The sequence below is a fragment of the Teleopsis dalmanni genome, chromosome 2 (assembly GCF_002237135.1).
Source record: "Teleopsis dalmanni isolate 2A chromosome 2, ASM223713v2, whole genome shotgun sequence".
NCBI classification, from domain to species: Eukaryota; Metazoa; Arthropoda; class Insecta; order Diptera; family Diopsidae; genus Teleopsis; species Teleopsis dalmanni.
In genome coordinates this window covers 118,213,161-118,237,765 of record NC_051847.1, presented here as the reverse complement: position 1 = coordinate 118,237,765, position 24,605 = coordinate 118,213,161, and the positions used below count along the sequence as shown (strand labels likewise).

Sequence of the window (24,605 nt, the reverse complement as noted above, 5' to 3'; positions counted from 1 at the left end):
CAGATATTTCCCAGTGTGACTTTTTCCTCTTCCCTCGACTCAAATTGCCATTGCGAGGAACGCGTTTTGAGACCATAGAGGTCATAAAAGAGAATTCGCTGCATGAACTAAAGGCCATATCTTCGGCGGCCTATAAAATTTGTATGGAAAATTGGATCAAGTGTTGGCATGCATATATTGCCGCAGGAGGAGAGTACTTTGAAGGCGATAATAAAGAAAATTATTAGAAATCAAAATTTTTGCCATTTTTTAACTTTTCGTTCTTTTTTGATCAAATGGTATTATACAGATTGTTAAATAATATTTATTTAGGTTTGTTGAGATCTTGCGTTATAAACTTAAAATTTATTTTAAATATCTAATTTAGTCTTTAATATTTGTTATAATAATAAAAAAAGTTTAAAATAACATGGATAATAATGTTGTTATAGTATTCCATTTGATAGTAGAATTATCTATAAATTTTTGTTTTACATTAAATATAGAACTTGTAATAAAAAAATGTATCAAAATTTAATATTTTGATAATTTTCATTTTTCTTCTTAGATTCTTTATAGTTTAACTTTTTTAAACATAGTTTTTTTTGAAATTAACTGTCAAAATATTGGAGTTTCATTTTTACAAAATGAAATCGTACTATATATTGTTTATTTTTGGTATCGAACTTTTGATTTGTTGAATAAATTTTGCATATCTATATTAACAATCGGTAATTTTGAGATCAATCACTACTAAAAGTATTTCGATATACTTATTCAAAATTGACTATAAATCTAGTGGTAAAATTTAAATATGTATGGCTGCTGTTATCCTGTTTTTAATGATTATCCATGTTTTCCGGATCGATGCTGCAATATATTGCCGCCAAATTGCACACCATGCATGCCATGCCCTACGTTTCCACCAATTATTAAAAAGGAAAAGGTACCTGATTTTGAAAAAGAATTGGAGTTGAAAAAACTTTTAGCTGCTAAGTGTAAGGAATCAAGAAGCTCAAAAAAAACAAAATCGAAAGGAAAGTCCCGAACGAGCTGCAAGTGCGGCCAAGCAGCACAAACGTCACAAGCGTCACTTCCGAGTTGCCCAAAAAATTGCGGAATATGCAATTGTTCAAAGGAAAAAGTTACTGGTCAAGAAAGAAAAAGAATGGCTCCTATTAGTGAAGAAGATGAAGAGTGCAGATGCGATGAACCGACAAATCCTTTGCAAGATTCAATGGCAAATTTTCTCACTATAATAAATGAATCTGTCTGTGAGACAGTTCAGGTGTGCCTTTTTATTTTAAAAGTTTATAAATAATTTAATTTTTCTTTTTATATTATTGATGTTATATGGATTGCATAATACAGAAATGCATAGATTCAATGCTTTCTGATTTCTTTGATCAAACGCTAGAAAGATTAAATGGGCTATGTACACAAATGGTACGGAATGAATGTTTAATTAGTAAACTTTACTTGGACGCAATGGACAGTAAGTGATGATAAAAATTTAAAGCATTTTCTAATAATTAATTATACAATCCAATATTTTAAAATATATAAACAAACTTACTGCAAGTAATAAATTATTTATAGGATTTTCGAGAATGGAAGAAAGAAATTGTGAGCAAATGAAAGCCATGTGTGATGCTGTATCTGAAAATATGTTACAGCGTGAAAGTATGTCAGACCGTCAAGAGCCAGCGCCAAAAAGAAATTCTTTTCCTAATAGAAGTGAAGAGAGTAGACCTAGTTTAACGCAAGAAAGTATAAAGAAAACTTGTCGGAAAGCGTCAAGACAGAGCAAAGAACCACAAAGATCTCGGTCGAGTAGACAGCAAAATTTCATAATATCACCAAGAAAAACTTCCGAATCGAATAATTTAGAAACCGAATATCCACAAAATTTGTCAAAATGTGGATGCGATCAGGATAGGTCGGCCAGGATGGATTTTGCTACTAGCACACAATCTACAATGAAATCTCAGGTTCGGTCTTGTAACGATAATAATTGTCCGTACAGATCACAAAATTCAAATCATAGTACCTGCAGTTGTGCGGAGTCTACGAATCGAGACAGAAGTGCTAGGCAAAATGAATTGTTACTAAAATATCGAAAATTATCCAACTGTCAAAACATATGATATTCATAACTGCATGTTAGATAATTTACATACTATATACATACTTAACTGAAGTTGAAACTTTTAAAGCCAAATAATATGTAAGTGAAGTTAGCACATGGACTACAAACTTAAACGTATGTTAAAGTATTAACAGTATTAACTGTCAAAATAACTTTTTTGAATTGCAAAATTTTGGTTGAATTTTAGATAATAGTTTCCTAAGAAGAAGAAATTGCTATCTAATATTCATCAAAAATTTTGCAATGTTTGAAAAGTAAAACACGTCGATCACATAAATTATATTTGCACAAATGTAATACATTAAATGCATATTATAAAAGTTTATAGTTGGCTAAATGTAAACGCTTGTAATTTAAAAATTGTAAATAGTAAAAAATAAATTCATTCTAACTTGTTCGGAATTCAAGGAAAACAAACAATAGTGCTATCCTTTTATTTTTTCTCCGGTATCTCGTTAATATATAATATTTAGGATGTTTTTAACTGCATGAGGACTATCAATATCGATAACTATGTTCTGACTGCTGCGAATGTCAAATTTTGTTGACATGTCTGTTCAGTAAGGTTTGGCAATTCATCATGAATCGTTTAACGCTAGAACAATGCTTCCAAATTGTGGAAATTTACTTGGAAAAAACTAAATCTGTTTTGCGGTCAACATAATCGGTCTAGTGATTATATGTCATTAAGAAAAATTACGGTATATACAGCGAAGATAATCCTTAATCATGCCGTTAACGAATCACCATAACATCCATCAAAATTGTTTGGTGCGGTTTACACGCTGGCGGCATCATCGGTCGTTATTTCTTTTGAAATGACGGAACAACCGTTACGGTGAATAGCGAGCGCTATCGAACCATGCTGACTAATTTTTGTCAACAATTTCTACAAATTAATTAGTTAAATATTGAAGACAAGATGGCGCAAGTTTCCATACAGCGCGATGGTTCTGTTAACTGGCCGCCTCATTTGTGCGATTTAACGTCACCCGTTTACCTTTTATGGGGCTATGTTATTATTGGTTTATGCCGACAAACCAGCAACTCTTAAAGCATTGGAAAATGTATGCTACTATTGATCGAATGGACCATGTAACTCGTAGCCGCGGTGGACATATGCCAGAAAATATATTCAAAAAATAAATGTCATGATATTCAGGCCTATTCTGAATCGCAAGGGAATGGGAGTTTATTCCCTGTTCCCAATTCCCCTATTCTGAATAAATTTGGTATGTTCCCTGTTCCCAATTCCCCTATTCTGAATCGCATGCGAATGGGAGTTTTTTCCCAATTTTGCACAAATTCTCTCCCTACCAAATTGTTAGGGAGACAAGTTAAAAAAGTATTAAAAATGGTTTAATTTAATATAAAATTAACTGAAAATGATCAGATTTTTGAATATATTTTAATAAAATTATTATTATAATAAAATTATTACAATAAATTTAATATTTTCAAAGTTTTTTTTTTGATTAGTTTTCCGAATATATTTTAATAAATTTAATATAACAAAATTTTCATTTAATATATTTTATTAAAATTATTATTTTAATAAAAGTATAACAAATTTGAAATATTTAAATTTTTATTTATTTATTTTATTCACACGGGTTTTTTCCACTAATTAAAGTGTTAACTATTGTTTTTAAAACAATAGAAAAATGAAAGGAAACCAAATTCTGAAATAAATGGATTCCTAGAATAAGTTAAAATAAACTGCAATTTTGTGCAGGTAAAACATTGCTTTTTTTTTATTGTAAGATCTGCACAGGTATAAACTATTATTAGTTCATTAATTGAAGCATAAAGGACATTTCTATCCTAATTATATAAAAAAAGTAAATTATCATTTACTCAAATTTTATATAAAAGCAGTGAATGTTTGAAAATAAAGACATTGCAGAATTGATATCATAACGTAAGGTTTTTTTTAATTAGTTAAAAATTTAGAAAAGAGTTAAATTTAACATTTAAGTAACCAATAATAATAAATTTTTCAAATATATTTTAATGTGATATTTAATGTCTGATGTCTGATAAGCTCCTTCAGCAAAGAAACGCAAACAAGCGCACAATTTCACAATTGGAGCAACTGCAAACTGCTTCTTTGCTGGTTGTAGTTCCTCAGTAAGTTCCTCTAACAGGTAAATAAATGCTGGTTTATTTACTCTGTAATATTTTTGAAATCTATAATGAAAAAAAGTTTATTTTAAAACCAAATTAAATTTACATTTGTACTTACAAGAAATTAGGCAGCTCAAGTGGATTTGCTGCGTCTCTCAAGTTTCTCCGATTGATCCTCTGTTTCAAAATTTCTTGCTCATGTTCTTGAGCCAAATCCTCCGCTAATATTCGAAATGCAATTGAATGCATTTTTAAAGTTTTTAAAAATTTTTTATATAAATAAACACCAACAACTGCACAATTCTTTTTATATGTTTATTTTTCTCATTAAAATAAAAGTTTTTCATTAATCACTTATAAAATTATTTATATTTATTTCTAATAATTTGTGCAGCAAACAAATAATGCGATTTTAACATTTAAATCAACATATGATACGCAACTGTTTTTTTGTTTTGCTCATTTTCTCACTTTTCGTCATTAAAAAGTGGCATGGTTGCCAAAATTTAACAAAACAAATTTGAAATTGTTGTTGTTCACGAAACTGCTGTCTCCCTAGCGATTCAGAATAAGGGAGCTGTGTGTTCGGGAACAGCGTGGGAATAGGGAGTTTTTTCGCTGGGAGTATTCAGAATAGGCCTGATTATCTACTAGATAATAAAAAAAATTTCATTCCAACAATATTTTTGTCTTGAATTATTATTATAAGTTCTTATGCAGCTAAAAAACACCCTATATATTATCAATAAATAATTTGTTACTAAAATTTGAAATAGCGTTGTTGTTGTTATTGCTACCACACTCTGTTAAATGTCATAATATTGTATGTTGTATGTGGATAATGCAGAATCGTCTACTTCTAACCTTTTAGTGCATATTTGTGATGCCGTTGTTTGTTTTAAAAACAGAAAGAAGGTTCTAAATCATTTGCGAACTTAAAACCAAACTATATTATATATGTATATATATACATGTGTATCATATATATTATATATGAACGTAATTCGTATTTGTGATTTGGTTTAGTTGTTTATATCATGCTAAAAAGTGAGCGGAATATTAATAGAAAGAATATTAATTCCTAATGTTTAGCCATTCAGGTCAGTGTTCGTCAGCCTTACAAAAGGGTTAAAAGCCACTCATATCTACATCTGTACAGATAATCAAGCATCAATTAGCATGTTAACCTTTTAGAATATTTTTCAGAAATTCTGGTAGATCGCTATGATATGCCAAAAAAACTGGCAAGTGAAAACCTACGCTATGGCATGCGTTCTTACGTGAGAGACACTTCGAAAGGCAAAGTGTTTTTTGGGGTCAATATACTCAGTAAGTGACAGCTGTTCAATTATTGCCAAATAGCCATCATAATTGGTCTTAAGAAATAAATCTTTAGTTTATTAGTCCTTTTTTTATGAACTGTGCTAAGCAAGTGCAAGGCTTAGAAGTTTGAATCTGTTGAAATTTTGAAGTAATTTCACGCTCGCTTGATAACTGAAAATGCCAACTATATTAGTTCGGAAATTGAATTAATTATATATAAAGATTTTTGTTGCAATTCATTACTGTCTAATAAAAAAATAACTAAATAAATAAATTTCGACAAGTGGAGTAATAGATTAATACCAATGGCGAAATACTAATTGCATTTAAATAAAGCAATGAATAATGGCGAAATGCTAATTGTATTTAAATAGAGCAATGAATAAAGTATGAAGATCTGATAGATATATTAAATGGCTTTAAAGTAGAATTGCAACAGTTTCACAAAACTTTATAGAACTTATATGTTTAAGTCAGAAATTATGATAGATATATATATAACTGATGGAATTAGCGGTGGTTTGGTGCTAAATAATCCGCGTCCGTTAAGAAGCGGACTGTCCGTGATATCTATCATCCAAGGAGTGTACAAAGGAATGGTTTCAATTTCTGTTCAAATATTTTTTCAGTGGTCCATTTAATACAATCTTTAAATAGACAGATACATGCAATAGCAAGCTTCCTTACTATGGTTTCGAATTCTAAAAAGCTGCTATTCTTTGCCGTTTGATTGTTGCTATTGTTTTGCGTTCAGGATTAATTAAACATTACTGAAAACTATTTCCGTTTTCTATAGTAGACATGATGCAACCTAAAATAGTCTTTTATGAATTTGTCAGCGCCTTCCCTCATTGTGCTGAGCTATGTTTGATTGCGTTAAGTACGAAACATTGTTCCTGTTTTGGCAAATGGAATTTCAATTAAGCTTTTAACATCACCCAGAAATACTTGTGAACCGTTTTGGTATCGTATTCAGGTTGCAGAAGTTGCCAGCTCAATTGAGTATTGAACGAATTTAAGGAATTTATAATTAAAATTAAGTTCAATTAAATTCTACGTCGTCTAAGGAAATTAAGTATTTATTGCAATATTTAGTATATACTATTTCATTTTATACATGAAATGGTAAAAAATTGTGGTTACATTGAATAATTTTCCATTACAATAATGAAAATATATCTTTTATTCTTTATAATTCTAAGAAATTATATATTTTAAGCAAAGATTTATTTTATTCATTTCTCTATATTTTCAACAGCTGTGGGTCATACAGCCAGAAGGAAAATATCACTACTTGAAACTCTGCAGATAATGTTTATCACACCTCAGTTTCCGTTGTCAAAGCTCTATATTATATCAATTCTAGATTCTTAGCCCAAAAGATAGGGTTTGCCTACTTAAAATTTTTGCCAACCAATACTTATTATGAAAAGGGACAATGGTATTTTATGATATCTATGGTGTTATTTTTTCAGAGGGTTTCTTATACTTACCTGGACACTTTAACGTTATTAAAACCTAATAATATTACTTTGAACAGCTTTCTTTCAGTTCAATATGATCCAAATAGTGGAAACAGTATTGTGTAAGTGTTTAAAATGATCGGAAGTTCTACTCGACGTTTTACAGGTTCTTCATATCTCGATGTCCTTTAGTCTCACCTTTGATAATGGTATTTAAAATGAAGAGTTTCTTGTTAAAATACTAGTGATCTTTTAAAAATTATATATAGTACAACACTATAGTACAATCTATCATTCACCATCTTTCGCATTAAGAATATTTTCACTCTCAATAAGAGAAGTGCTTAAAAACTTTTACTTTTAATGATGACATAAACATTTTTTTTTGTTTATTTTTTAACATAATCTCTTTCCATAACTTGGATATAGTTCCTAATATTCCTACCATTTTAATGCTTAAAACAATGTGTTGTGTTAAGATATTATAAATATGTGATTATGGTGGATATTACTTCTCTATTTTATGAAAATTTGTGCTTTCTGAACTCAATTATTAGCTTTGAAAACCGTGTCTAGACACAAATTATTAGGCTTTTTTCTCTGCAAATGAAGACAATTTTGGTAATTAAAAGTTTTTGTTAGGAAAGTTAGAAATTGTGTTTGATCCAAGGTGATGTCAATATCAGCATATAAACTCTTAGCTAATGCTTTGATTTTTGTTAGAGGACAAGATTATTTTATGCATCTTTTCGATATTTTCGTCAGTGGCGACTTTTTAGTAATCCAGAATAGACCGATCAGAGTTATATGATCACTTTTGAAATCAACCAAACACGTTTTTACGGTTAGAGATAATGACGCTGAACCCTGATTATTATGCATTAATAATCAATTTTTTTCTTCAGATATTTGATCATGCAAAAATTTGACCACCCGTTTCATAAAGTCACTAGTTGAAAAATATTAGAAAAAAATTGGTTAAAAATAAAACGGTTTTCGCTTTTTCGATTAATTATCGAGAAAGTGAATTGAATAATGGGATCAGTTTAAGCAAATCGTGACCATTCATAACACCATCAACTATAGAGCTGTTTTAAATTTTTTGCGGTAAATTGTTTAAAAAAAGATACTTGATACTTTATGTGCTTCGTCAACTTAGTAGTAAAAAATTTACTAGCATTTTTTTATTTTGAGAATTATTGTGGGAAAGAAAAGTAATCGATTAATACTTAAATCAAATGGTTACAGCTGAGGATGAGAAGATTCTCTTATCTGTTATAGGAAAAATTCTACTCCTGTAAATAAAGCAGTTAAAGCAAGGAAAAAGAAGAAAGATGTTATATTTTATTATTATAACATTAGGTCACATACGCTGGCGTACCTGTGCGAGCTTTTGGGTTCCACCCAAAATTTGGTTGATGGTGGCGAATAATTAAGCAATGTTTGCATTAATTTTCGTAGAATTTACTTTTTTAATTAAAATTTTGTCGAACTCAATACATTTTTTTACAACTTTATGCATATTTTAAAATATTTATTTATTTTTCTCTTCTTCTTCTTATTTGGCACTACTGTGAAGCTTGGCCTCCCTCACGATCTGTCTCCATCTGTTCCGATTTATATTTTTTATTTTATATTATTTCCTTACTCCTTGTCAAAAAGTCGGTAAGACTCTGTTTTAATTTAAACAAGAACTTCATTTCTATTTAAATTGGACTAGTTTGATTTTTATTCTGCATAACTTCAAATCCTGTCATAATCGAATGGATATCAATCTCATTTAAACTTACTTCGGTAGCACATTTTTTTTTAGAATAATAAAGTTAATTTATAAAGTTTTGTATATTAAAAAAATGTAATCAACAGTTTTGATTCTTAAAACAAAGAATTGAAGTGAGTATTTAGCTCGGCACTGTCAACTTCAGTGTTTTAAAAATACAACAAAAAACAAAAGTAAATTAACGCAACCTCAAAGTGTTTAAAATTCTATACTTCTTCAAAAGTATATTTACAATAATTTACTCCACAGTCAGCTTTTTAAGACGGACCCACATTAATTTAGCCACTGCATTCATTGGTGGATTTATGTGTTCATTATTAGAGTCATCAAAATAATATTAAAATTAATGAAGCCACAAAAACTTTGTTTATTCATTAGACTTTTGCGTTTAAGCCCACTTATTGGTGGGAGATTAGATCTGATAATGTGAAGTAAAAGCAGTTTGACTGTCTCTTATTATGAATAATTAAGGCATCCAACCGAAACTTTACGAAGTTTATCTGAAGTTTAAATTTAATGATAAAAGCCTAAAAAGAAATGTTTCAATTTTATTACGTTTTTCTACTGCGGATGGAAGTTAATATCATTAACATTTTTGTTGTAGATTAGAAATGAAATAGAACAAAATGGGGCATGATTTATATTTAGAAAAAAATTTTCTAACTACATAATTTAGAGTAGTAATGTTTTCTTTTTAAACCGAAATAATTACTTATGATTTGTATACAAATTAATGAAAAATATTTAAATCATGACGATAAATATGCATTTATAGTTTTAAAATAAATATGACAGAAAGTTTTGAAAAATATGTAAAGAATAAAAGAAAATAATATGTGACATAATAAGGCCACACAGAAGTCATGTACTTGAAACTATTTAAAATACATTTATCTCAAAATTTATTGCAAATTAAAGGTTTCATATTTTTTCTGATGTTGAAACATAAGTAGAGTAATCTAAACTCTTCACGATGTGGATAAAAAGTACCACAGAAGAGAGCAACTGGCTATGGAAATGTCTTTATGTTGGCAAATTAATACCTATATCAGACTAAATGAACCAAATGTTATTATTACATGAATATGAGATTTTTATATTATTTACATTTAAATAAATGTACAGTTTTCATAGAGTCAATTATTTTCGCTATTTACCTTGAAACTAGTGTATGCAGTTTTTTAGGCATTAATGGTCAATATTAACAATATTTGATTGTTCTTGTCTCACTAAGCGTCTCCCCTATGGGTAAGGGATTAGAATATTCCCGAGGTAAGACATGCCTGTTGTAAGAGGCTACTAAAATCTTGGCACCATTCCGACTCTGTAGTAGTGGGAATGGTACTTAGTGAGATTCATTTGCGGCACCAAACCGGAGGTATGAATCTGGTTCCATGATGATCAGACCCTGCAGCTTCGTCTGTACTGACCAATTGAGGTTGACAGTGTCGTGGTGCTTAATACCCAAACTTACGCGGGTGGAGTTATTGTATTTTACTTTCATATGGTGTGGAGTTCCGTATTCATACGGTCTGCAGTAACCCAATTTTAGCAGAGGTTCAATGGGGCTCGCTTCTTACCAAGGGGAAAGTTATGACAAACACATAATTTTAATTGGTTTCGACCGCATTCCTTGAAATTCTATTGGGACGTTTATTGGCGCATTATCTTGAGTCGTGTGTTTTTTGGAATACAGAAGTTTTGAGCCTTTAGGCAGGTAACCATTCTAAATAACACTGGATTTTGTCTCACTAAGCGCTTACCATCTTAAAATAGTTTAGGGAGGACAAAAAATTGTTTTATACATTCAATGTCTAACTTTTCAATTTCTATTATTTTTTTTAAACTCTATTTGACTACACGTTATTTCTTCGGGAAGAAAGCAGAAACAATTTAGCCTGTATCAATAAATTAACTAACTAAACCTTTCTCATGTAGTTCAAAACTTAACAATAGGATTTATAGCGGTGCTTTTCTAAGAACGTAATGATAACTGAACTGAAGCATTTATAATTTATTTGACAATTGAATTACTTATTTGCAATAAAAAATATATCAGAAATACTAATCTTTCTCCAAAGTTCATCGCTTTCTCATCACAACAGTTAACATAGTTAACATAGTCTCAAAAAATTAATTACAAACAGATGCAAATAAACAATTAATAAATAATTTCCAATAAATAAGGAAACTATATATACATGTTATATACATATATTAAATACATATTTTTAATTCATCTTAGTTAAAAAGATATATACTCGTATTAGTTGATTTATAAAAACTAGTAAAAATATGTACCTTTAGTGCTCGAATATCTTTGGGGCTTCAAATGCAGTGAAAGTAAATAGATTGTTAAACTATTAGAAATAAAAGGAAAAATATATAGTTTATTCCTTTTATATTTGAGTAGCTATTTTTATTATCTAAAAATAAATTTAATTTTTTTTATAAAGAATGAATGAGTCTCTGATGGTCTTCATTTGTATTTGGTAGGATTTTGTTACGTTAACTAATCAAATTAGCTAAACTAGTTCATTTATTGTAAGCAAATTTATGCTGTAGTCTATGCACATTAATTAATTTTGGCTCCTTCTATTTTTATACTTTCTGTTGCCAGTCAGAATGCTTCTGGTTCATCATTGAACATTTGAGCCTTCGTCCTTGTACTATTTTGATATGTACTCGTATCTATGCAAATAAAACTAAATGTATAATTTTCTCCATATTTCTGTTTACTTTATTTCAGATAGTTTTTTTTCAAGTAAATTATAAATGTTTTTAGCTTAGAATAAAATAAAATTCAGAATAAACTCTGTTTTAGTTAATTTTGTTATTATTTTTTAGGACACGTTTCACAACAACTGTTTTACATAAATTAGTATATTTTGTAGAATACGATTTGTATTCATATATAAATAAATTAATACGTATATTATTAAGTTTATTTTTAAATGTGCGTATATGAGTATATGCATGTACTATATACACAAATCTTTATATATAGATATATATATATATATATATATAAATGTATGTACATAAAAATTCAATTTTTTATATATTAGATATTTATATATTAATTTTTGTTTTCATTTAATATTGAGATCTGTTGAGTAAATGTTATTAGATAAAGTTAGCCTCTACTTTGGTAAATAAGTTGCTTTCCCATAAAATATTTGGGTTCACAGAATGCATATTATATACACTATATGTAAATAGCTTAAAGAAGTAACATTATTTTTTATCTTACATGCTTAAATATTTATTTTTAATATTTAAAATATTAAACAAATAAATTTTATTTAATAAAATGAGCAATAAATATGTTTTCAGTCTAAAAAAAAAATTTTTATATCTGCATTAATATATTACATACATATTATAGCAAAGCTTTGAGTTAATCTTAAGCATTAATATTTATTATAGATAAAAGCACAGTGACATATGTACGTATTTAATTTTTAGTTAATTTTTTAAAATATAATTTTGCTTTATTTTTAATACAATATATGTTACCAGTATATACTCGTGTATGCGTATATATGTGTGGCGAAAATTCGTAAGTTCTTTTGCAGTATTTTATTGTCTGGGCTGAGTAAAAAATTTTATACATTTTATAAGAATTTGTAGCCAAAAGTTCAGAAAAGTATTTACTTTGTACAATAAATTTAATTTAAAAATTTTTTCCTTAAACTAAATTAACATTTATTTGCTTATTGCTACTATGTGGCATCGAAATACTTGGCTGCATTCGTTTTGGTTATCATACCTCCGATATGGCTAAAGCATCTTTGGGTCGTTCACAGATAACCACACGTGCTGCTTTATTGGAACGTTTCGATACTGTAAGCGAGGTGGTCAGCGTACGCATGGAATCACAGCTGTTATGTAGGCGACGTCCAGTTGTCTTGCAACGTGCTTGTGTGGAATTATTACGATAGGATTTACAGCAGCAAGTAAGCCACTTAAAAGGTGGATAACGACTGAGGATAATAATAATAATAATAACAATAGATAAATAAATTCATAACACTGTTAAGAATAATTGAAATGAATAAATTTTAATAAAAGCATAAGTGACTTACCTTAAGGTACGAAATACTTGAGAGGAGAAGAGACAATAAATTAAAGGATTTGCAGCGGAATTAAGTGGTGCTAAACTTTGTATGAATGTGGCGATTGCTATGTTGGTTTGTGTTTGCGGAATTTGTCCAAATACTTGTAGTAAATCGAATACTATATAAGGTGACCAACAAACTATAAATACTATAACAATCACAAAAGTCATCTTGACTGTCTTGACTTTGGCACGAGGTATAATGCCGCGTGAACTAGCACGTCTTGTAGCTGGGTTCCCGTAACCTGTAGAATTTAAAGTTAATTATTAATAAAAAAATTATGAATTTCAATTGAAATCTGTAAAAATTTTAATATACAACTCCAGTATTATCACTAAAAATTATTTAGTACTCGCGAAAAATGATCTATCATACTACAACGGAAGTCTTTCGCCAAACAATGAAAACATAGTGGATAATCTGTGAAAATGGTTTCATTGTTTTTCGATATATACTCCATGATAAGCAATGCATTCTTGCATTCGATTGAAATAACTTTCGACCCAGTTTTACCACTCTGATGTTGGTGTCTCCAAAACCAGGGTTGTGAATATCTTAACGGCCTTTTCGGGCGTAGAATAATGCTCGCCACGCATTTTTCTAAATATTTGGCAACAAGAAAGAATCATTGGGTGCCAAGTTGGGAATGTAAGTAGGATGATTAATCAATTTGACCTTTTGAGTGTGGAAAAACTCTTTTATTTGATTGTTGCGTGGGAGCTCGAACTGTTGTGGTGGCGGATGATCTTCCTTTAGCGGTTGGTTTTTCTGAATTTTCCGAAGACTTTCAGCAAGCTAATGGTTGTGTACCACTCAGCATTGACCGTTCTATGTTGCTCAAGTGGTATAGTTGCGACATGACCGATCCAAGCGGCCATTTGCTTGGATTTATTCGGTCCGCTAACAATTTTGTTGGGAACTACTCGCTTTTGAAGATTTAAACAGTAGACTGCTGTTTTCAAGCTTATAGGCGTAAATTCATGATTTATCACTTGTCACGATGTCGTAGACGAATTTTGAGCTACCATGGCCGTATTCTTCCTTGCACCAATCAACACGTGCCTTCTTTATGCAATTGTTATAAGGGGAATCCATAGCTAAATGTATATATTAAATTAAATGCTTAAGGGTGGCTCTATCTTTCGGTACATAACGTGCTTATCCATTTCAATTATTTTGCATCGATGTTTTCTGGTAAAACAGCCGATCTTGGATAACCTTCACGAAATTCGTCGTGGAGAAAACGACGACCACGCTCAAACTCATTGAACCATCACTTTACTGTAACTAAATGTCGAATTATGTTGATTGATGCATTTTTTTCTGGTTAATCCGCGCGGAAAATCGTAAAAAATTACGTACCAAAATATTTATTATATGATTTTATTATTCGCAAAGACACCATTTAGAATCGATGTGATCGAATAGATCACTAAAACGTGTAAAGCGTTAAACTAGAACGTTGTTATAACGTTTTGACAGATACGGTGACGTGACAATAATGTCAAAATTCATCATGATGCATTGCACATAGGCGCAAGACATTAGAGACATAATGAATTACTATTATACGATTTTTGTGGTGTCATGTAAAGTCAGAAAATATTCCATATTTTAAGGAATTTAAAGAAATAAGTGAAAATATAAGTAAAAATAAGTAAAATAAAAATGTTTTAAAATTAAATCAGGCAAATATTAGGTCTCATTAATATATATCCTCATACATTTATTCGAAAAGCGATGTACTTTTGCAAAACTTTTGATGCTAAAAACTACCTTCATACTTTATAAATTTATGGTTACTTTGAGTGTAATTATAAATATTGAAAAATATTTCATTGTTTTTTTATTTTTAAGCACATTGAGCTTCGTTTAATTACCTGTCGGTACGAATACGGAACCCTTAGCCCATATTGTTTTAACTATAATGGCATAACAAGCTGATATAATTAATGCTGGAAATGCAAATAAAGTTGCTGAGACTAGACTCATATAAATTTGCCACGCAGTTGGAGAGCCTAAATCAATCCAACATTGTGTTTGACCCTGTATAAGTTTCTCTTCATAAAGCAGTAGTATTGGTAATGAAAATATAGCCGATGTAATCCAAGCACCGGCAACAAGATGTCGAGCACGCTTCCCTGAAAAATTCAAATATTCATTTATTATATTAAATAACAAAGTTAATTTATTGTGTTTCAAATAACATAATTTCGAAATTTAAAAAGCTTTAACATTTATTAATTTTAAACAGTCGTTTTTTTTTGTGTTTTACTTTTAAATTATCATATATTTCAAAAGACATTTTTTCTTATTGCTTGGCTACTTTTATTAGCTTTTAATAAGTACTATCCATTTTTATTATATTTATTTTACATTTTGAAATTTAATTTTATTTTCTTTGATTCACCAAAAAGCTTTATTAAAAATTAATGTTTTTATTGCATATTTTTCATTTTTAGTGTTTGGTGTGTTTTTTGTTTTTGTTTTTATTTCACACTTACATGACTTGGAAAAGTTCATTGGATGTGTTATGGCATCATATCTATCAATGCTCATGGCCACTAACACATACGTTGAGGAATAGGTGACACACACCTGTGAGAAGCGTATGACCTTACAAGCAATATTTCCAGCTCGCCAGGATATTGTTATACGCCATATAATGTCTGTCAACACATTTAATAAACCAACACAGAGATCTATACGCAATAGACAAGAGAAAGAACAATACATTTTATATCTTTACAAACTTTACAAACATATAGAAACGTATATTTGTATATAGTATCTACAAAGTACAAACGTTTAACTGTACAGGGATCAATAAATATATTTGTATGTAAACATGTTCGATGTAAAATTGTTGTAATAATGGACATGATTTCGGGAGTTGCTCTCTAAAGTAATTACACCCAGAAGGTGCACGTGTTTAGTATTAAATTATTTTATATAAAAGCAAGTGTTTTAAAGTGTTAAAATTTATGAAATACAATACACGGAAATACGGTCATATCAGTTCAAAACACTACAAACATGCTTATCGTCATATGATAGAGCTATAAAGACAACTTAAAAACTGGAACGAATTTTGTGTGCTATATACCATAGTACTGATCTGAGTCATACTTAATTTAAAATAATTCTATAGTTTTGTTTCTATAGATTGTTTCTATAGAATTTATATAACAGCTATGTTATGCTTATTGATTTCGCAGTGTTAATATTATTATATCTATTTGTTCAAATTATGGTATTTCAAATAATAGACACATAGAAACCATAGAATCCTTTAGATGAAGTAGAAAAAAATGTGTTTTAAATTTAAATATATTTTAGATTTGTGAATCGTTCTATTCGGTAGAGTAAAAAGTTAGTCAGCAGTCCAGCAAAGTAAAGCTGTAGAAAATAAGTACTTTAGGAAAATAGTTGGTAAAAAAATATGAAGGAATAGAAACAAAACAAATATAGTGGAGAACCGGTTAATGGTTTGGTGATGTGTCAAGAATGCTGTAATCAAGAATGTCAAACACGTACTGGAATACTTAAAGAAAGAAGACCTGGTGGACTCTTAATGCCAATATTTGAGTGTGACTTTTCAAAGATAGTGAGAAGAAGAAGAAAGGCGACATTTGAAACAAAAAGAATGGCGCAGAACCATCACGATTGGCAATGATTTTGCAAATCCCACTTCACATTAAAACTGCAATGAAGGCGTTTGATAAGGATGAAGAAGCAAGACGTTCTATATTTCAAATAGATTTCTAAAATAGTAATAACTGTATTTAAGATAAAATTTTTATGAAATTTTAATTTAAATTTTAAATTCTGATTAATTAGTTAATAATTCTAAATTTCAAAAAAAAAAATTTCATTATAATTATAGAAATAATAACCTTGCTATTTTAATTTAAAAAAGGATTGCTGAAATATTAAGAATAATGTTAAAACTAAAATATCACATAGGAGTTCGGTTTTAAATATACATAATAGGAGTGATTAATTAAAGTAAAAAAGTGATGATTTTTTCTTAAAAATTTTAGGCAATTACTATTATTGAAATGGCAAATTTAAATTATTCGGAATGTACATTTTTGAAAATAAGAGGAAAGTCATTTTGCGACTCTTCTACTTATCTCTTTAAAAATTCATGTAAGTGAAAACAATACTCTTCACTGTTATTCTCTGTTCTAAAACATCTGATACTGATACTGCTAAAACATCTGATACTGCTAACATATCTAAAAAGTGCCTAGATCAGCTACTCAATAATCAAGGGTAAATGATAAATAACAGAGATAGTCAGTCTCACAAGTTACTAAGAAGTGGCCTTATTGTTATACCATAGTTTTAGGGGACGTTTAGGTCAATGCTGAGAAAAAATGGTATCGTTTTAATAAAATCGGCTATTAGAGGTTTCAGTTGATTTATTGGAGACATAGTTTTAAAAGCCAGACTATTAAGTGTACACGGCCTTGAGGTCACAATTTCAACAATTATCTTTGAAACCATCTCTAACCAAAAAATATATATCCTAAAATGATTACTGTAGAAGCTGTTGGGTAGACTTCAGCTGTTTGTGGGCTTAAAATGGATATGTCTGCTCAGTGTTAAAACTGAAAATATCTGCCTAGGTATAAAACTGGGCATTATTGATTTTAAGTTCAAAAGTCCAATTTAAGAGCATATCCATATCTACATAGATTCAACCAATTTTTTTGCGCGAAACGAACGAACAGTGATATATAATGACAAGTTTTAAATTATAGATACACAGGCTATATCGTTTAGAGATATTATATATTAGAAAAATTACAAAACAACAATTTTCTTAAATTTCATTCAACCTAGGTGTTAGATTGGACTTTACTCTATATTGTGATCTATTTAGTAGCGCTTGTATTTCACTAATAATGCTGACTCCATTTATACACTAAAGGTTTTATTATTTTTGATATTGAACTCACCTGCCAGTGCCAATTGCTTTATAAAGTAGTTCATACGCGATTTTCGATTTTTATTCATGAACATCACAAAGAGCACAGCAGAGTTGCCAAGTACAATTACAGTAAAGAGTATCCACAGCACAGCAAATTGTTCGGTCTGAAATTGAGAATGAAAGGATAAGCTCATACATAAAGACAAGTAGGTAAACAAAATCAATTATGCGCCAGAAAATTTAATATTATAATTTTTAATTTATAAATTTGTTACATAAAAATCAGCAAAATTTTTGAAAGTGGTTTCCGCTATTTCCTGTTTTGCGTTAAAAATATCCTCGAAAACCTAATATATTTTTTATTTTTAACTGTAAAAAACGAGATATTCATATGTATCAGTTGCAGTTTGTTAAAAATTACCATGTTACCATGTTTTCATATTTTTCAGATCTCATTTTTACTTTTAAAATATTTGTCCCGGGAAAAAGACCTACAGTATCTTCACAACAATAATTTGGCAAGTATTCCTCCGCGCATAATGCAACCGCAAATAGCAATCGGCAAAGACTACGCCAGGAGAAAAGAAGATTTTTTGTCAAAACTGCTTAAATTAGCTTTCTTTTTTTACATAATGAAACAGACTCTAATTTGTAGATGTTCCACTACTTTGCGGTATAAAAAAAATAGGACTTAGTTATGTGACAGAAGCATATTTATTAATCCGACAGAACTCTTATTTAGTAATGGTCTTAATATTTTTTAAGACCATAACATGTTCTTTATATTAAAAAATAAAGAATCTACTGGTGTAAGCTTTATTCAGTTAAATTAATATTACAAATTATGAGAGATATAATACAGGATATTAATAACAAGTAAAAAGAAATTTTATATTAAATAGAAACAAATATATAATTTCTAAATCTAAAATCATTTCAAATAATTGGTTTTCACTATTAATCGGGATATTATATATTAATGCGGTATAAGACGTTTAGATGGTTCCATTTTCGCAAGAAACGTTCCTTTCATTTGAAAATTTAGGCGAAAGATTTGTCACTTTCCTTTTCTTGAGCGTAGATTTTACAAAGTTTAGCATAATCTATATTTTACCAAGAAGCCACGATGCTTTGCTTACTTTTGACTTTTAGCAGAACTGACTCATAACATTCTATCATGGTCTAAGATTCGAGAGATAATGAATATTTAGCAGGATTTTTATTTATTTTCACTGCCTATTAATGATCATAAAAGTTGTCATCAAATAACTTATTTGTCTTTTACCGCAGAAATGTTAATAAACATTAGTCGTTAATTGGAGAAAAAACATAGAATTTCAATGTTTCTGATTAGAGATTAATTGATTTTGATAAGTGGCTTTACGGAAAAGCTTCTGCCTTTTAAAAAATGTTGTTGGAATATTCGCAACATGTTAATTGCTCAAATAATTTTAACATCTTTACTTATCATAGTTATCATAATTATCATTAATAATTACTTAAGATTTAATAAAGATTAATAGCGATAATCTTTTTTTACATATATTTTTCTAAATTTTTCTGTAAACATTTTTCAAGCTCTGTTATGTTAATAACATTAAACAGATTCTTTTATTTAGATTGTTTTTGCAACTGTTGCTGCCTTTAGAAATCGAAATGTCATCCATAACGAGGTTATTTAGTGTGTGAAGAGATATTTCTGTTTGCAATCTCATTCCATATTAGTGACCTTATTTAATTGAAACAACAGCAATTTTTATTATTAAAAATAGAGAATAACATGATTTATAATAAATTTCAATATACGAGTATCTGTACATAACAAACTTTATTTTATGTGATTAATAATTATTATGTCTGTATTAATGGTATTAGCATTAAAAAATTGTTTTTTCAAAACTGATTCATTTAAATTTTTCACGCTTTAAAAGTGTATAAATCATTTCATCGGCATACGTTTTGCAAATGGCGTAACCTACAATAAATTCATCAGCCGGAAAAAGAAAATATGCCAAAATATATTTTATGTTCCCATTTTTTGTATCTTTTTGTTTCCAATTTATTGGCGGTTTTTGCATTTTTTATGCCGTTGGCGCGCAAATGAGCTGCCATAAAAAACTAAACTGCTCTGTTTTTAAATTTACTACACAGCATGGAATAACGCATCCTTATGATATACATTTTCATTATTTTCCTTTTTTGTATGAAAATTAAATGATAATAAAAAAGTAAACTAAATAAATTGGCACATCAAATGAAAAATGGTAATGGCGGGCGGAAATAAAAAAAATTCGCAATAATTCAACAGCGGCGAATACTGATGGACGTGTTAGCTGATTTATGCATGAAAGTTTCATTTAATTTTCATGAATTTAAAAATGAAAAAATGAAATATTAAACAAAAGAAAAATACAACGCAATGATATCTAAAATTTTTCATGTGTTTCAAATTTGAAATGAATTAATGGGTTCAGAGGCACTGCAGTCTACAAAGTAAGTTGGAATGAGCAACAAAATTAAGATAAATTCGAATAAACAGATATTGAAATGAAAATTAATACTAAAGTTTTGACATATTGTTTTACGACTATATACGACTATTTACGACTCTTATACAGCGCATTTATATTTAAGAGATAAGTATATATAAACACATATGATTATAAGACATGACGTATAAACATATCAGCTATACAAATAGCAGCCTGACACGCCTTTGCAGCATAGATTTATGCTAGCAATTTTTTACGAATTTCTTTTTTCTTCGCTTGAAGCTATACTATTTATCTTTTGCTCAAGTTTTCTAAGAAACATTTTTATTTACTAAAATTCGTATATCCTAGAGTTTTTATTAGAATTCATATAAAATTTTTGTCATTTTCAAGTTGATGTCATTTAAATCTCTTTATATGTTTTTGTTTATACAACAGATTTGAGAAGAAGATCCTTTTAGTACTTCCGGTTTGAAGCTTACGACTATTTTTATAGTATTTGTACAACACTGTTTACGAGTTTCTTGTTATTTTCATGATATAGTGAATTTATCCGGAATGTATTATATTTATTTCTTTTTAAATTATACTAGTTAATACTCGTATAAAGTGGATATGAAGCCTTTTCTACAATAATAACAATAGAGTTTTATTTAAAGTATTTCAAATTGAATTTTCTATTTGATGTAACCCGATTCAAATTAAACTTTATTATAAGAGTATTATATGTTATTGAAAACATATTTTCTCAATCTTACGAGCGATAAGTAATTGAACGAATTAATAGATTGCGGTGTATAGTATAAGTTTTTAATAAGTGCAGAGCATATTTTCATATATTTATATTTTCTAAAAAAACAACGGAAGCAGAATACTGAAAGTCCATTTAAAAGTTATTCAAGTTTAAAAGTAAAAAGTTACTATCTAACTCTAAAATACATTAGGTACCATAAACTTATTTTAAACTTTTTAGGAGTATTTTGGGATACATCTATACAAATGGGCTATCTGGCACATTACATTTTATCAAAAAAAATAGATGATACTTAAATCAACAGATTTCTATTGCTTGGCCTCATTTTATAGCAATTTCTACAATGAAAACTTTTGACCACCAAAACTGTAATTAAACTTATATGCATATCTGATATTTTATTATGGAAATCCACAACAAAATCAAATGTAAAAGTTCACAGTTCCAATTAAAACTGTTACGTATAGTAACACATGTTCCATGATATGTCATGAACGACTGATTGGACTAGGACTTAAAAGTCAACACCGTACAAGAAGAAGTCTATTGGCATAATGAGAGATATTTAAGTTTTATTGATAGTCACTCAATTCAATTTTAAACAATCCATTTAACGTACTTTAATAACAAACTTAAAAACAAATTATAGTATTGCGTAAGAATGCTTTGAAACAATAGAGCTGTAGCACTGGCAGTCCCACTTCGGTCAAAACGGTAATCTTATGTAATACTTTTTAAAAGAAAAAATTGTTTTATTTTTTAAATAAAAATTTTAAAAAATAAAACAAAAAAAAAATACCGCCAACTGATCTATTGGATAGTCTTGTCAGGTAAGAATGATGTACTTATACGTTGGCAATCAATTTCAATCCAATATTTTTTCTTTGAATCGTATGTTTTTTTCAATTTTTTTCTTTAATCGGAGTTATTTTCCATACTAGAGATGTGAATCCATTTGATGATTCATGATAAATTATAATATTACAATCCCAGTTAACATACATTTTATCTTCTTTGCGACCAATACTGATTGTTATATGTATGGAGACACATTTTTTCTTTACAAACACCTGATTTTATAATTTATACAAGCTTATGTCAACGCGTCAAAAACAAAGTTAAATTTTTTTAATAAATATTTCATATTCTCGATGAAATTTTCTTAACTACTTCTTAAGAGAAAGTTACAGTATATTCAATGTCTTTTAACACAATAGTATCGTACATTCATCATCCGTTTTTATAAGTTCTTACTGAATCGACTACATTTTATTTCAACAGCTATTCGCTAATAGAACATCAATCATTATTTTTTTTTCAGTCAATTTACGAGCTACTCGACCATTCAGTATCTCTAATAAAAAATTAAAATTGATTTTACCATTCTAAACCTTATTCACACTTTCTAGGACCTTTTCGGTGATAGGCCGGTCATGAGGTATCTGTGGTTAAAACAGATTAGTAGTTGATCTAAAGCTTTGATGTGACTCATCACACGAAAATCCTTTTAAATTTTATCCACTATTTCCGCGATTTCATTGCTTTATGCATGATAGAGACTGTTCACATGCCAATTATTCGTAATTACTCCGCTTTCTCGCAGATAGGTTGGTCAGAAGGAGAAAAAGTTCTGAAACGAGTGTGAGCAAACCACTTCCTTACAATTAATTACGATAGGGTATGATCGATATAAACAGTATTAACGGAAGAATTGTAAATTATACTGCATATTATTTAAAATTTTACATATCCTAAAAGAGAACTTATTAGACGAAATCTGAGTAGAGTTTTATTGTCCGTCAAATTCAAATATAGTTTTTATACATCAAATCCTTTTTGCTTTATCCTATATTATAAGAATCACAATGACATTTCTAGTTTACATTACTTATGGTAAATTAACTCAATTGCTTAAACACAAAAATTTATGTATTATATATGGACTTGTTATGGCTAAAAAATATTAACAAAGTTCACAAATGCCAATTTGTTGACATAACTCATAATTATTACGTATAAAAAACAATAACAATGGGCATATAAAAAGCTAATAAATTTAAATTACATTCAAGAATGTAACACAATAAAAATTGCAACAACAACAAAAACAACTATCATATTACAATAATAAAACAACAACAAATGAAACAACAGCAGGCAGGGATATTTGAACTTTCCCAAGGACGCACAAGTCAAAGAATTAATATAAATAAAACAATCGGCACTGCAAACTAAAAAAAGGACAAAAATACTAATACAATTTCGAAATATTGTTTCTTTTTTTTTTTATTACTATTTGCTGTGGAGGAAAGTCCAATATGGTTGTTAACCTACAACAACAACAAAACTGTTAACACTAGCCATACTTGAGAAATAATGTTATTTACTAGCGCCACTTATCAGCGCAACACAAGGGCCCACCATTATGTTCGCACTAATCATCATTATTAACATAGGCAGCAACAGTAGCAGTAGCAGCAGCTGTCGTAGCATAAGCATCAACTTCATCATGGGCAGCGCCACTTAACGTCATTATCTTGACCGGAAATGAGGCCACCAAAAATTGGCTTAGTGTGGGCATAATAGAAAAAATAAAGTTCTGAATATTATAAAACCGAAAAGAGAAATGAAGGCCTTACATTAATTTTATTAAACAACGCCATGGCTTTCTTGTGTGTGGTTTGTGCGAAGCTGTTTTCCCATAGTGACGTTAATGCCATTGGTGTCGTTGGTGGCGTTGGTGTCGTTGGTATCGTTGCAGTGCGTATTTACCAATGCCTCCATAGTAAGTATTTTTTCTCTTCGTTGGTTTGTTTTACAGTTTTTTATATTGAAAATTGTGAAGAGGCGCGTGGCTGTGTTAATATATTTACTCGTAAAACGAACTTAAAGGCATTAGTAGCAGTATCGAAAGAAGCAAAGCAGAACTAGTAAGGGAAACGGAAATGCTCTTATTTATGATTTCTTACTTTATTCATATATACTCCATGCCATAGCCAATCACATTCATATTCATGCTGTAATATTTACAGTTTACAGCTCGCTTTGTGTAAAGATTTTTATAGAATTTCGGTACGAGTTATGTATGTAAGTACTGGGCTTTGCAGTTATTTAAATAAATTTCCTTATTTTTTATAATAAAATTTATCTGATTTTATATTTAGTTATTTTATTCATTCTTACGAGTGTTCTTTAGAATTCGCTTGATTTAAACTTTATTAAGTAAAACTTACTTTTGTGTAAATTTGTTTTGAAATTAACACTTCTTGTCTTGTCAGCTTAACATATTTAATAGCAAAACTTTTTTAATAAATAAGAAAAGAATTCTATATACATAAATTTGTTTTAGAGTTAGGATACAAGAATAGTACTAAAATAATTTAAAAATTTTAGCTTCAACTTTAATTAAAAAAAAACCACCCACAAATTTTAATGCCAAGTAGCCTGTAGTCAAGCTTGGCATTTGATTCCGACAAAT

The 24,605-nt window shown here is 29.1% G+C and overlaps 3 protein-coding genes across 3 annotated transcripts; 1 reads left to right on the top strand and 2 right to left on the bottom strand.

The window, feature by feature from the left end:
* Positions 1-641: 641 nt before the first annotated feature.
* Positions 642-2,558, top strand: LOC119685144. Its single transcript, XM_038099353.1, has 3 exons — positions 642-1,267; positions 1,351-1,474; positions 1,579-2,558. Exons 1-3 carry the CDS (start codon positions 794-796, stop codon positions 2,124-2,126), a joined length of 1,146 nt encoding a protein of 381 aa, XP_037955281.1. The 5' UTR covers positions 642-793; the 3' UTR covers positions 2,127-2,558.
* Positions 2,559-2,906: 348 nt separating this feature from the next.
* LOC119675550 lies at positions 2,907-4,510 on the bottom strand. Its single transcript, XM_038086756.1, has 3 exons — positions 4,374-4,510; positions 4,174-4,318; positions 2,907-3,017 (listed from the first exon to the last, which is right to left on the bottom strand). The coding sequence occupies exons 1-3, from the start codon at positions 4,502-4,504 to the stop codon at positions 2,907-2,909; spliced, it is 387 nt and encodes a 128-aa protein (XP_037942684.1). The 5' UTR covers positions 4,505-4,510.
* A 7,785-nt stretch (positions 4,511-12,295) lies between these two features.
* Positions 12,296-18,045, bottom strand: LOC119680642 (cardioacceleratory peptide receptor; the record flags this gene model as incomplete). Its single annotated transcript, XM_038093566.1, is given in 5 exon segments — positions 12,296-12,807; positions 12,910-13,186; positions 14,823-15,083; positions 15,447-15,644; positions 17,910-18,045. Coding segments are annotated over 5 exon segments (1,092 nt in total), but the record flags the coding sequence as incomplete, so codon positions are not given.
* Between the last annotated feature and the right edge of the window lie 6,560 nt (positions 18,046-24,605).

Coding starts and splice junctions, on each gene's coding strand:
- LOC119675550 (XM_038086756.1), bottom strand. CDS start 4,504: ATGCATTCAATTGCATTTCGAATATTAGCGGAGGATTTGGCTCAAGAA. Junction 4,319..4,373: donor CTTGAGCTGCCTAATTTCTT/GTAAGTACAAAT, acceptor TTTTCATTATAG/ATTTCAAAAATATTACAGAG. Junction 3,018..4,173: donor TGCGTTTCTTTGCTGAAGGA/GCTTATCAGACA, acceptor ATTAATTTGTAG/AAATTGTTGACAAAAATTAG.
- LOC119685144 (XM_038099353.1), top strand. CDS start 794: ATGTATGGCTGCTGTTATCCTGTTTTTAATGATTATCCATGTTTTCCG. Junction 1,268..1,350: donor CTGTCTGTGAGACAGTTCAG/GTGTGCCTTTTT, acceptor TGCATAATACAG/AAATGCATAGATTCAATGCT. Junction 1,475..1,578: donor TTACTTGGACGCAATGGACA/GTAAGTGATGAT, acceptor AATTATTTATAG/GATTTTCGAGAATGGAAGAA.